This window comes from Lepidochelys kempii, chromosome 14 (assembly GCF_965140285.1).
Source record: "Lepidochelys kempii isolate rLepKem1 chromosome 14, rLepKem1.hap1, whole genome shotgun sequence".
Lineage (NCBI taxonomy): Eukaryota > Metazoa > Chordata > Testudines > Cheloniidae > Lepidochelys > Lepidochelys kempii.
The window spans coordinates 9,086,581-9,099,737 of record NC_136393.1 but is presented as its reverse complement, the minus strand read 5'-3'; the positions used below and the strand labels follow the sequence as shown (position 1 = coordinate 9,099,737).

At 39.8% G+C, this 13,157-nt stretch overlaps 1 protein-coding gene across 3 annotated transcripts; it reads right to left on the bottom strand.

Moving 5' to 3' along the window:
- Positions 1 to 1,953: 1,953 nt before the first annotated feature.
- On the bottom strand, positions 1,954 to 12,493 carry C14H17orf75 (chromosome 14 C17orf75 homolog). 3 transcript variants are annotated; one of them, XM_073310363.2, is made up of 10 exons: positions 12,189 to 12,493; positions 9,960 to 10,040; positions 8,449 to 8,574; positions 7,439 to 7,579; positions 7,134 to 7,191; positions 5,815 to 5,934; positions 5,085 to 5,149; positions 4,823 to 4,959; positions 3,994 to 4,097; positions 1,954 to 3,623 (listed from the first exon to the last, which is right to left on the bottom strand). In XM_073310363.2, the coding sequence occupies exons 1-10, from the start codon at positions 12,329 to 12,331 to the stop codon at positions 3,414 to 3,416; spliced, it is 1,185 nt and encodes a 394-aa protein (XP_073166464.1). In that variant the 5' UTR covers positions 12,332 to 12,493; the 3' UTR covers positions 1,954 to 3,413. The 3 variants fall into 3 exon arrangements, with proteins under 3 accessions (XP_073166464.1, XP_073166465.1, XP_073166466.1); XM_073310364.2 differs by lacking the exon at positions 8,449 to 8,574 and having other exon boundaries at positions 12,189 to 12,492; XM_073310365.2 differs by lacking the exons at positions 8,449 to 8,574; positions 9,960 to 10,040.
- Positions 12,494 to 13,157: the final 664 nt, after the last annotated feature.

The window sequence follows — 13,157 nt, the reverse complement described above, 5'->3', positions numbered from 1 at the left end:
AACGCAACTGGCCTAAAATAAGTATCAAGTATATAGCAAGATGGAGGATTTTTTTTTTTTTTTTGAAATACCAATTACCTTGTTCCTTCAAAGTGCAGATCTTGGGAAAATTGAGCCTAGAAGGAGCTCAAAGCAGGAATAGATAGATAATGAAGAGAAAATCCACCAGGCATGCAAGGTTTGACAGTTCCAGGCTGGAACCCAGCACAAAGGCAACCACATGCGATGGGACGCAAACTTAATAGGACTGCAGTTGAGGTAAGCAGCTGCTCAGGGAAGAAAGGCCTATGCAAGTGGAAGAGATCAAAGTCTCACAAGCAAATGCTAATAAAGCTGGGCTTTATAACTACAGGGTGTGACAGGTACTATATATATTAAATATGGGTAAGTATGAACTTGCTAGGACCACAGCGTGAATAATTTTTCTCCAAAAAGAAGAATGTGCCAGGTGATTCTCACCAGTAAAGGAGTGACTAACCGTGATCACCCCAATGCCTGGCCTGGAAAAATCTGCCTGGCTCAGATACTAGAGCTAGAAAACTGTCTTAATAGCTTTGTACCAGCCATAAAGTTATGAGGATGGCAGCAAATGTGTAGGTAACTCTATCCATTAAAGATGCCCTGAAGGTAACTCAGAAGCCAGAATATAGATTGTTCTTGTATCACAAAGGAGAAAGTATATTACCCCCAACACATGTAGTCTGCTGCTAATCCAGTAACACCTGTATTATAGAGCTTCAAAATGACCTGCCCATTACTAGACTGGGTATTTTGAGGCCAGCCTTGACTGCAAGCAATACACGCTGTAGCTCATGAAAGCTTATGCTCAAATAAACTTGTTAGTCTTTAAGGTGCCACAAGTCCTCCTTTTCTTTTTGCGAATACAGACTAACACGGCTGCTACTCTGAAACCTGACATTACCACTTGGGGCCTTCAGCCAAGTGCTCCATCCAAAGTGGGTGAGGAGCAGCCTCATTTCTCACATCACCAGTCATCCCCTGGCAACTAGAGATTCTTGCACTGCAGATTGTAATGCTTAAGGTTAAGATTTTGTCATAGTTATTTTTACTAAAAATAACCAGACAGGTCGCTGGCAATAAAAATTCATGGACGCCTGTGACCTGTCTGTGACTTTTACTAAAAATAATGGTGTGGGGGCCTGATAGGGGGATGACTGAAGCCCGAGGCGGGGAGTTTGTTCTCCAGCACTCACCATGTGCAGCAGCTGAGAGATGCGGGCTCCCCACTGCCTGCAGTGGCTTGGAGCTCCAGGGACCCCACCACCCACAGAGCCTGACAGCTCTGGGACAAGCAGCTTAGAGCTCTGAGGCTCCTGTGTCCCCACCACCTGTGGTGGCTTGGAGCGCCAGGGCCCCTGCCAGTTGACAACTCTGGCCCCACCACCCCGGGGCTAAAGCTGAAGCAGAAAATGTCACGGGGGTCTCTGAAAGTCACAAAATCTGTGACGTCCGTGACAAAATCTTATCCTTAGCAATGCTTGATATGAAGACATTAATCAGCAACCCATTCTTCATGATGCTCATATATTTCTGAGCATGGAGAGATCCCTTGCACCTGAACCAGTTAGAACATTGAAGGATCGGTTTTCTAAAGTTGTAAAATTTTATGAAAATCATAGAAAGCAAAACAGGTTATTGAGTGCTGCTAGTATTGGCTTACTGATTGATGAATAAAACATGCTGAAGGAAACTGTTATTACTCCTCAGTGATCCAGCATGCAGCCTGTGATGTGATGTGGTAACTGGTGGTTCTTTTTAGGCCACTTTTATTTTCCTCTCTGCCAATACACATCCTTTGTCCCAGCCATATGATGGTGCTATACTTGTAACTCCTCCAGAGACTGCTAGGAGAATAATATAAGCTATAGAGCCTAAACAGATGTATTCATTCATTGGAAATACTTTCTTGGAATTAAAAAGTGAACTATACAATCAAGGTTTTAAATTTATTTTATTAAATATGATTACAGCACAAGAAAACATGTACCTTTTAATTTTGATGTACAGCACTCAAAACGAACAGCAGTCACACGACTCGTTCAGTAAGGTTATTACAAGTATAGTTAGTGATGGAGACCTCTTCATAACAGGATAGTTCATTAAGTGTCAAGTTATGATAAAACACACTATGTGCAAAGGTTACATTCCCTAGCTAATCACTTGAAACGTGTGAATTTTGCCTACCTAAGGACTATTCTTGCAGTCCTCCTCCGTATAATCTTGATAAAGGTCCCCTTAGTTTTGGCTCCTATTGCATCCAAAGCGGTGATTCTGCTGTCTACATTACTTATGGTTTAGAAAATGTATTTCCCATGTGTGAGAAAGTTCATTGCTGGAGTACAATGATGCATTTTCAAAATGAAATATATATACAGACTTAAGACCAAGTTAAATTCATCTTTATAAAAATTTTAGCCTGATTCTCCCCTGCTTTGCAACATATATGCAGTGTTGCTGTAACCCTGTCAGTCCCAGGATAGTAGAGAGACAAAGTGGGTGAGGTAATATCTTTTATTGGACCAACCTGGATAGAAGTTGGTCCAATAAAAGACAATAGGTAATATCTCTTGCAGCTTATATAGTCATTTACACTTAGGCAAGGTGGATGTAAAACACTACCATTCTGATATAGCATTCTTACACCTGTGCAAAATCAGTGATTACAGACAGTGGAGTATCAGACCTATCAATTTACAGATAACTTGACTGGTTTGACGTGTATACTCCCAGGCACACCTTCCATACAAGCCAGGAAAGTTTGTTTTAAAGACTATATTCAGTTTAAAACCAATCAGTTCAGTAAGCATAATCAACGACATAATCTGGTCACAGAAGTACAGATTTTCTATTTTAGAATTAAGGATGTGAAAACAAATAACAAGAACATAGGGCTTGTTGCCTGAGAAAATTCTCGGAATTGAATATGTTTAATTCATTTACTATATGTGATTTATCCAAATGTTTGTAGTTCTTTATATGACTTTTTTGTTTAAATAAATCTGATCTCAATGTTTAGCCATGCTCCTCTCTACTAGTTCTTATGTGTTAAACATTTTCTAAATGCTTAAAACTATCACTGCCATTTGGGTGAAAGTTTTTCTTATGACATGATAGTAAAAAACAAAATGGTGTGGTCCACAAAAAACGAGGATCAGTTGCAGAATCTGATAAGTGTTGAAAAAAGAATGTCTGGATTTGTATAATACACTATATTCAAAAACTGAAGCAAATCTCATGCTGCTTTTTCTAAAAAGACCCAGATGTGAAATAAGTTTGAAATGACTGAATGCTTTCAAATATAATTTAAGTTTCTGCAATAGTGAATTCTGATCTGCAAAGAAGGAATTAATTATTTATACAATAGCACAAAGCGAGTACAAAAATTAAGATCTTTAGGCTACTGCCGTTTCTCTCATGAATTCCTCAAGGACAGTTATTACATTTTTGGCTTCTGGCATTTCTGCTTGCTCCACTTTAACAATCTTCAGAAGGACATCTCCACTGCCACAGTTCTTTAGAAACACAAAACACTTAAACAAGGCATAATGGTTCATTTCTGCCTGACGAATAAACCTCTTCAGGTTGTTAGTGTCTTGTATGGCCTATAAACACAGAAACAGAAAATATTCCTCATTCTTTTATCTGTAGGGAAGGTATGCCAATACATAAATTTGGAGAAGTGGAAGAGTCTGCAATAAGAATTTTATTACATACACTAGTAGACAAATCAGTTAGCTACAACTCTTGATAGGAGTTCCTATTGTAATTTTAAAGTTAGGTTGTTTTAAGAAAAAACTAAGTTGGTTTCTAAATCTGTCTGTCTCCTTTAGAGGATATTCTGTTCTTGTCCACTCTGAGTACAGCAAGAACGAGGCAAGCTCTCACAGTTATCACTATATCAATGCAAAAGTGACTAATTGCATAATCAGTAACCCTTCTGTCTCCTGCAAGCATACGCGTATACAAAGTTACCTTCAATTTAAAGTTCTCCAATATTTGCCGGAAGAGAAATGGATTTCCACCTTCAGCACCATTTAGAAAAGCCTGCATCCAGTCGTCACAAAATTTGTTGCTTCCTGTCACACGTTTAGGAACAAAGAAAAGGAGGTAAGGAAAAGTGAGTGTGTGTGCGTGTGCGTGCATTAGAGCACTGCATAGCACTGCATAACTATGTGATTATGTACTTAATCTCGCTCACACAATAATTGTAACTAACACCAGTAACGTTTGCCCTATGATATAAATATTCAAAAGCATAAAAATTCAAAAGATAGAATGTGTATGAGAAAACAAAAGAAAATGTAACTAATCCCCCTTTCTTGCTATTTTAACTAGTATAACAGGAAAATAGATTTTGTTTTCAGTTTCTTTGAAACATCTTTCCCAAAGTTCCAGGTGCTTTTAAAACTACAAACAAGGTTAAAATCTACAGTAAACTGTCAAAACAGAATAATACTTGCCCAAAATAACTATAATTATCTAACCATCTACATCCCTCTATATACCACTCATCAAAAGCCTGATGGAAAAAGTGAGCTCTGCAGGTTGATCTGAAGCTTAACTAACCTGAGTTTTGGTAGATCATAGAGTTGAGCAAATTCCAGACTCTAGGACCTCTCACTTTTAAACCAGAAATCAAGTGCCTCTGTGGATCATATATGGTATGATATCAAATGGGAAGAAAGGTGTTCTCAAGATAGCCAGGTCCCAAAACTTTCTGGGTATGATCCTGTAAGATGCTGAGCCTTCTCTAAAGATGAGCTGGATAAGTTGATGGAAGCATGTCCATCCATGATCTTACCTGCATTATGGAACTGAGGCTGTGGTCCACTACAGTCTATTACCACCGATTTGTGATGTTCCTCAGTCATGGCTATACACAAGGAGGTCATTGTACCTTCCTGAACGAGACCTTGGAGACTGGCAGCGCTCAGAAACCTGACATACAAAACTATTGTGAACTGCTAGTTTCCACTCAAAGAGCAAAACCAGGAAAGGGATCATACAATAAGCCAAGCAATTTATAGGCTATATTGTCTCTGTTTAGGTGTAATATTCTTTACCTGTGAATATCTTTCTTTATTCTTTCATCTGAATTTTTAACTTCAACAGGAGTGTAACTCAAAGCCTTTAAAAAAAAAACAATTTGTTTGCTGTTGGCTGTATATATTTCACTTCTGTTACTATATATATTCATTATTATTATTATTATTATTACTACTAGCAAAGAGTAACAAGTGATCCTAGTTAAGTTCTTTTCCAAATAGTCTAGTAAGTACCAGATGTTAGATAAGTGCTCCAGACTATATTCATTACAACTATTTATACATTTTGAAAAGTATGTTTGTACTTCTATTAACCATTCTGCCCACATCCTTCTCATATTCATTGTCTAGCAGTATATAACTCATCTTATTTTTTTGTTCTCAGCATCTTTCTACAATGAATTTCATAGACACTTAGTGTCCTTGTCTAGTCTGAGCAAAATGGAATTTGTATTGCCTCTCTCATTCTAATTGTAATTGAACACTAAGCATTCAATTTTAAAATAAGTCCGCTATAAAGTTATTAATTTTAAAATGTTAATTTTCCTGACTGGTGAATGAAATAGCTCGTACTGGCTTAGTAATACAGCTGAGAAAATTCACTTTGTATTGACTAAAGGGGGAGGTTTTCTTCATTCACTTCAGGGTGAATGGAAAAGCCAAATGCAAGCTACATTTACAATATAACAGGATCACTGAGTTGACTAGAAAAATGTTCAGAAGATGTTTTAGTTTGATGTATACTTACAGCATGTAACAAAAAGGTGAGTTTCTCCTGGAAGAGCTGCACTACCCTCTGGATAGGGCATACAGAGTCCTCAAACCAACTTCTTAGGTAGGGTTTAATATAAGTCTCCAGGTTACTTTTCTGAAGCAAATTGAAACATTAAAGCTTTGAGTCTGGTATAAAAATAAGCATATTGCTAACCCATTCCAACCATGCAATTTGGATATCAATTCCTTCCTAATTTTGAACTACCATCAGCTAAAATCATTAGCTTGGTATCTTAAGTCTTACTGACATGAAACACCAGCTCTGAAAGCCTTTATATTCTACAAGAAGATGACATGTTATATTTGTAATCTATTCTGACATGTATCAGCAAGTAGTGTAGTCTAGTAGATAGGGAACAGGACTGGAAGTCAGAACTTGGGTTCCATTCCCTGAACTTTTTCTTTCTTTCAAGTTTATTCACATAAAACACAAATCAACCTATCACCACTGCTTAGAAAAGTTAGGGGACTGAATGCTCATTGCTAACCTTTCCATACGCTATTATAATTTCTTAAAGGAATTTAGTCAATTTATTCACACTTCTGTGTGAATTTACCTATTAGTGTCCTAAGTAACCCTTAAGATTACTGTGTTTGGGAAAGAAAGTCTGATGTTTCCATTTGTTTAACTTGTATGGTGGGCAGCACTTAGTGTACGCACTTGTTTCACAGTATAGACAGTTGCTCATTTCCTCCTGTTTATGTTGGTCTTTCATGTACTAACTTTTTGTCAGAGTGATCAATCCTTATCCTGTAGCCCATGGGGCTAGCCTGCCAGGTTGCTATATTATACAATCTGTTTTTCTTTATTAGCTTGATTGTTTATATTGTTTTGGTTTATATTTCGGTAGATATTATTTCATTATATCTTCCTTGCTGTAATGCAAAGAACCTACAGGCTTGTATCCTGTATGATTAGCTAGAGCAAGTTAGCATAAGTGTTTATAACCTCTGGGATAGATAAATGGTTACCCTTTTGACTTTGGGGAACTGAAGGGAAAACTGAATGTGTTCTACCAAAATTCTGGGATGTACCAGTAACCACAAGATACACGGCAAGAACATGGGTTCTGTCCTCAGTGAGTGCCCTTGCTGCACACCCTGAGAGTCCGGACAAAGTATTGAACTCTCTACATTCTCTAATTCTGTAGCCTGATTTGACAAGAACCTAAGTATCTTCTGCTCAGATCATTGGCGAGCCTCTAACAAATCAGCCCTATAAAATCAGGTTAGCAATTCATAAAATGTCATCTTTACCATTTAAAAAAATTCAGTCATAGAATTAGATCTTACCTCTGAATCAAGGTTAGTCTTCAGGCCTTGAACATATATGTCCAACTCAAGTCTGAAAGTATCCTCTTAAGGAAATAAGATACATAAATTAAGACTTGCTCTTTGCCAATTTAGCATGTAGTAGGTAATCACTTTTTTGGTTATACTCTGGAAGATGTGTACAAGTAGGCTAGTAGTCAATGAATTCAAGGAACTGGCAGCAGAGCTGGAAAAGGTTTCAAAGTTAACAGGGTAAACACGCTACTTGTTGTTTTCATATGCTCTTTTCCCCACACCCAAATAAAGAGAGGTTAAGGAAAGGATATAGCTCGAGCCCTTTCTCTGAGCCTCCTAAGAAACAAGTTACATACTCTGGAGGGCTGATGTTTGTTTCCACTGTTGCTGTTTCTAGAAGCTTTTCTTGTTGGAGAAGACAGTAATAACAACCAACTCGAAATTCTGGTATGCTAGAGACAGAAAAAAAGTTGAATTAATCATATGCAGATGTGCCAAATAATGTAATGATTGTTCTAAATGAATTTCATTTTGCGTCTCACAATAGAAATTAACCAGCCACTGACCATAGGTGAAATCCTGACCCTTCTAAAGTCAATGGAAATTTTGCCATTGACTTCAATGGGGTCAAGATTTCCTATCCTACATTTTATATAAATTTGTGAATAATCAGATAATGATTAAGATTAGGATTTTGAATCCCTATGGTTTTTCACCTTGATCAAAATAATTCTGTCCTGATCAGAACAGTAATATGTCACTCTGATTACCTTTGACTGAGGTACATCCCAGAAATAAATGCAAGCTTTAACTATCCTATTTATAACCTCTTTATAAAAAAAAGAACTGTTGTTCACATTTTCCAACAAGGCTTCAAAAGATAAACTGACTTTAGAAATAAAGGCTATGTGTAAAGGAGTGAGAGTCAACTACAATATGTTCTCTCTCCCCCCATATATATGTGTGTGTGATTTACTTTAAAACCTGCTAACACCAATTCAACCTGCACATAGCAGCACATATACAACCTTCCTAGATCTTTTCCTCCTTGTTAACTGCACAGACAGTGTGATCAGAACAACCTGATCAAAACCACTTTACTGTGTTTGCAGTTTTTCACTGCCACCTAAAGGAAATCTAAGGTAAATGCTACTGGTACATAACTAAACTGGGAGCCTTACATATGCTTTGACAGGCTGATTAGCTGCAATCAGGATTAAATTCATATGCAGCAGCAGATAGTAAACTTAGTGAGACTGCCAGCATTTCCTATCATTTCCCATGTTTATCACAAATTAAAAACAGTTCATTTTACTCTTACCTCAACTCCACAGATGCAACATTACCCATCCCCTCAAAAAGTGCTCCTTTAATAAGATGCTTAACAATAAAACTGCGTAACTCTGTCTCTGCTTCAGCTGGTAAGTTAGTATCCACCAAGGACAGGCTTTGAAAACAAGATAAAATTCTTAGTGAGAAAAAGAGTAAACTATTTTAATTCTCTAGCTGGGCAGCTGCCCGACTCCAGCTGTAGGTTGTATATTTGCTTCCTTATGGTTATAGCAGAGGCTGAGCCAGGACTCCTGGAATCTGTTCCTGGCACTGCCTCTAACACATCATCTGACCTGAGGCAAGTCAGAAATGTATTCAGTGTCTTGTTCACTAGATTATGTCAATTGATATTAGAATTAAAGAATCCCAGATTCCCTTAATAGCAGGTCGCTTAGGCCCAGATTCACAAAGGGACTTGAGCATTGTGACAACAAGCATCACAGCGCCTAACTTTTAGGTGCCTACAAAATCACAGGAATAACACTGCAATTCAAAAAGCCTGAGTCAGCTGAGGCTCCCTAATCAAAGAATGGGGAGAGATAGGCACCTTTAGAATGTAATTCATAAAAGCGAGCATGCTAGGTGAGGAGTCACCTAAGCTAGCCCTTGGAGGAAGCCAAGGAGGGAATGTATCCTAAGCTCTGCCCTCTGAGGGAAGTAAGTGCTTAAATCCAGGCTGCAGGGAGGCTTCTTAGGGAGACAAACACCTGTCTCTTGTAGTGACTCATAACCAGGGAACCCTTCTCCTTTTGTTTGGGCATCTAAGGTGTTTCTTGTGAGACTGGCATAGGTAGGTACCTAACTCCACACAAAATGGCTGGAGGAGGAGGTGGTTGTAGTGCCCACTTGGAAACTTTTATCCCAGTGGTTTGAGTGCTCACCTGGGACATGGGAGACCCAGGTTCAATTCCCCCTCTCATGGAGTGGGGGAAAGGATTTGAAGAGGGGTCTCCTAAATCTTTCAGGAAAGTGCTCTAAACATTGGGCTATGGGATATTCTGATGTGAGGCGCTCTCAATCTCTCCTGTTTTATACAACATATAGCAAGACACTAGAGTAGCGGTCTGAGGGGAGACCCCGGCTCCCGTTCCCCTGCTCCAATGACTCATTAATTATTTATATTCAAAGACCTAAAATTATGTAGCTACGCTAAGAATTACTAGTAGTATAAAAGAAATGAGTGTGAACCCAAGGAGTATAATTTGCATTGGTCTATTATTGTAAGCCTCCACTCACCCAACTCAGAAATTCCATTTGGTGTACATGTCCATTATCATCTTGGTGTTTAATAAAAAAAAACAAAAAAAAAAAAAAACAGAAAAAAATGCCCAAGTGAATTCAATATAGCTTTCAGGGAGATTTGTACTTCTGATGCGGAATGTATTGTCTAACTCTGTCTTCCTTTTTGTATCTACCCAAATATGAAGATGTCAAAAGCTCTGAATTAGAAACTGAATGGGAAATGAGGGTGCTTAAATGGTTCTGCTGTGTTTGTTTTACCTAAAGTCTTCAGCAGAGGGAGTTTCTGGTGCTGCACTGCTTGGACTTCCATCATCACTGTCAACAGCCTGCTCTGATGAACTGAAAATCAAGGCATTTTTATGACTGATATTAAATACGGACATATAACATGTATACAGGTCTATTACCACTAAACAGGGCAGAGGAGAAAGCAGCATTGTGGGGATGGTGCAGAATGGAAGCAGCCTTTGAAAGTACTATGGAGTGGAGGACAAAGGGGGCGATGATGAGGGGAAGAAATTACTTGTTCCCTATTCCAGGGGAGACATAAAAAATGGAGTAGAGCAGCTAAGAACTGAATAGATAGGGAGGGTGAACTCCTTCTCAGACCTAAGGTTTTGGTAGCCAATGTAGGAAAGCTTAGTTCTGCCGTTGCCTGTGCTCTGAAAACCTCCAGCTTCAGTGCTGTCAATCATGTACCTTTCCAGAACATTATCTGGAAACCCTTAGTTTCCTGTCAAGATGCCCTCTTTATGAGTAGTCTGCATTTGGAGCTGTCCCTCCAAAACACAGTATGTTCTGGTGCCAAAGGAAGGGTGAGAATAATCCACTCCTCACCAAAATCTGGTATTGTCCCATTCATTTTTCTGTTTTTCATCTCCTCACCCTGCACAAATAAGCCCTACTTAACCAGAGCTCAAACTCAGCTAGACAGTGGTAAAGCAGTGGAAACACACACACTATCATAAAATCAGAGAATAACAGGATTGGAAGGGACCTTGAGAGGTCCTCTAGTCCAGTCCCCTGCACTCATGACAGGACTAAGTATTATCTAGACCATTCCTGACAGGTGTTTGTCTAACCTGCTCTTAAAAATCTCCAGTGGTGGAGATTCCACAACCTCCCTAAGCAATTTATTCCAGTGCTTAACCTCACTGACAGGAAGTTTTTCCTAATGTCCAACCTCAACCTCCCTTGCTTCTTGTCCTATCCTCAGGGGTTAAGGAGAATAATTCTTCTGCCTCCTTCTTGTAACAACCTTTTATGTACTTGAAGCTGTTATCATGTCCCTTCTCAGTCTTCTCTTTTCCAGACTAAACAAACTCAATTTTTTCAATCCTCCCTCATAGGCCATGTTTTCTAGACTTTTAAATAATTTTTGTTGCTCTTTTCTGGACTTTTCCCAATTTGTCCACATCTTTCCTGAAATATGTCACCCAGAACTGGACACAATACTCCAGTTGAAGCCTAATTAGCGTGGAGTAGAGCGGGAGAATTACTTCTCATGTCTTGCTTACAACACTCCTGCTAATACATCCCAGAATGATGTTTGATTTTTTTGCAACAGTGTTATACTGTTGACTCATACTTAGCTTGTGATCCACTATGACCCCCCAGATCCCTTTCCGCAGTACTCCTTCCTAGGCAGTCATTTCCCATTTTGTAGGTGTGCAACTTATTGTTCCTTCCTAAATGGAGTACTTTGCATTTGTCTGTATTGAATTTCATCCTATTTACTTCAGACCATTTCTCCAGTTTATCCAGATCATTTTGAATTTTAATCCTATCCTCAGAGCACCTATAACCCCTCCCAGCTTGATGTCATCTGCAAACTTTATAAGTGTACTCTCTTTGCCATTATCTAAATCATTGATGAAGATATTGAACAGAACTGATCCCTGCAGGACCCCATTTGTTATGCCCTTCCAGCATGACTGTAAACCACTGATAACTACTCTCTGGGAACAGTTTTCCAACCAGTTTTGCACCTACTTTATAGTAGCTCCATCGAGGTTGCATTTCCCTAGTTTGTTTATGAGGTCATGCAAGACAATATCAAAAGCTTTACTGAAGTCAAGATATACCACATCTACCGCTTTTCTCCCCTCACCCCCTCCATTTTGCCATGAAGACCACTAGGACCAGAGTATGAGCTGTAATTAACCAGATGGATTACATCCCCTTTCTTTGGAAACCACACTCCAAACCGTTACGAGTCTCAGCCACCCTCACTGCATCCTCTTGCACCCTCTTCCCTCCCTTCTCCTCCCTCCATTCCCGGAATTAAAGGCAGCTAACAACGGCCTCGCTCTCTCCTGCTCTCGTTCCCCCTCCAGCTGCATCATCTGTTGACAGCAGGAAGCAGTGTGAGGGGAGGGAGATGGCACCTGCAGGTCACTTTGGACTTTTCCCTAGGAAAGGGGAGAGAAGCAGAAGGCTGGGCCCTGTGGAGCGCGTTGCGGAGGAGGAATCCATCCAGCCCCTCACCTGTAGCCCTGGTAGCTGTACAGACAGTAGTAGCTATTACTGTACCGCTCCGGCCTCCGCTCCTCTGCCGAGCCGCCCCCTTCCTCGCTGCTCTCCAGCTCCCTCTCCTCCCCATCCACAGACTCCTGCAGAGATGGCAGCATCTTGCCCCAGCTCAGCAGCTGTTCGTGTGTAGCAACGAAATCCGCCCTCTAGTCTCCTGCGGTACGGTGCTGGTCTTCCTGCTCCGCTCACGCCACAAACACTCAGGTTCCGGCTGCACTTGTTTCCTCTCCTGCCTTTCACACTGACACCGCTTCCTAGAACTACTACTGCTCCAGCTCTCAGTTCCTGGAAGGCAGATGCATTGTAGAGCACGTGTCACAGCCTCCCCCTGTTGGGATGGAAGATGTTGCTGTGTGTATTCCCATGAGATATTTCCAATTTCGGCACAAATCTTAAAATCTCTCTCACTCAAAGAGTCCCAATGTGGCAGCTCTGAATCTATTTCTCTCCCCCGCCCCCATTCCAGACTTGCCCTCATTCAGTTTGGAGGGAGAATCTTTCATTTAGGATCTTTTGCAGTCTCCCTCTCTCTCTCAGAGGAAAGGTTTTACTGAATGTGTTTAAGTGATCGATTTTAAAATTAAAATTAACTCTGAAGCTGTTTAAATCCCCATCCACCAATCACTTTATCCTTTGCGGGAAAATCCCTAAATTTTACAGCAGAGGGTAAAAATCCTCTTCTGTATTCCTCAAAGTTCTTCTGTACTTTTATAAGCAAATTAAGTTTTTTTGCAAAGAAAAAACATATCTTGTCAATTACCATTTCATATGTGAATTTTAAAGTACAATTTATGTCCATAGCATGACATCCTCTGTTTATCCATAGAACAACTATGGTATTGCCCAACAGCGAGAGAGAGATAGCTCAGTGTTTTGAGCATTGGCCTGCTAAATCCAGGGTTGTCAGTTCAATCCTTGAGGGGG

Coding starts and splice junctions, on each gene's coding strand:
- C14H17orf75 (XM_073310363.2), bottom strand. CDS start 12,331: ATGCTGCCATCTCTGCAGGAGTCTGTGGATGGGGAGGAGAGGGAGCTG. Junction 7,192..7,438: donor TCAGAGAAAGGGCTCGAGCT/ATATCCTTTCCT, acceptor TTAAGAGGATAC/TTTCAGACTTGAGTTGGACA. Junction 3,624..3,993: donor TGGAGAACTTTAAATTGAAG/GTAACTTTGTAT, acceptor CTGTGTTTATAG/GCCATACAAGACACTAACAA.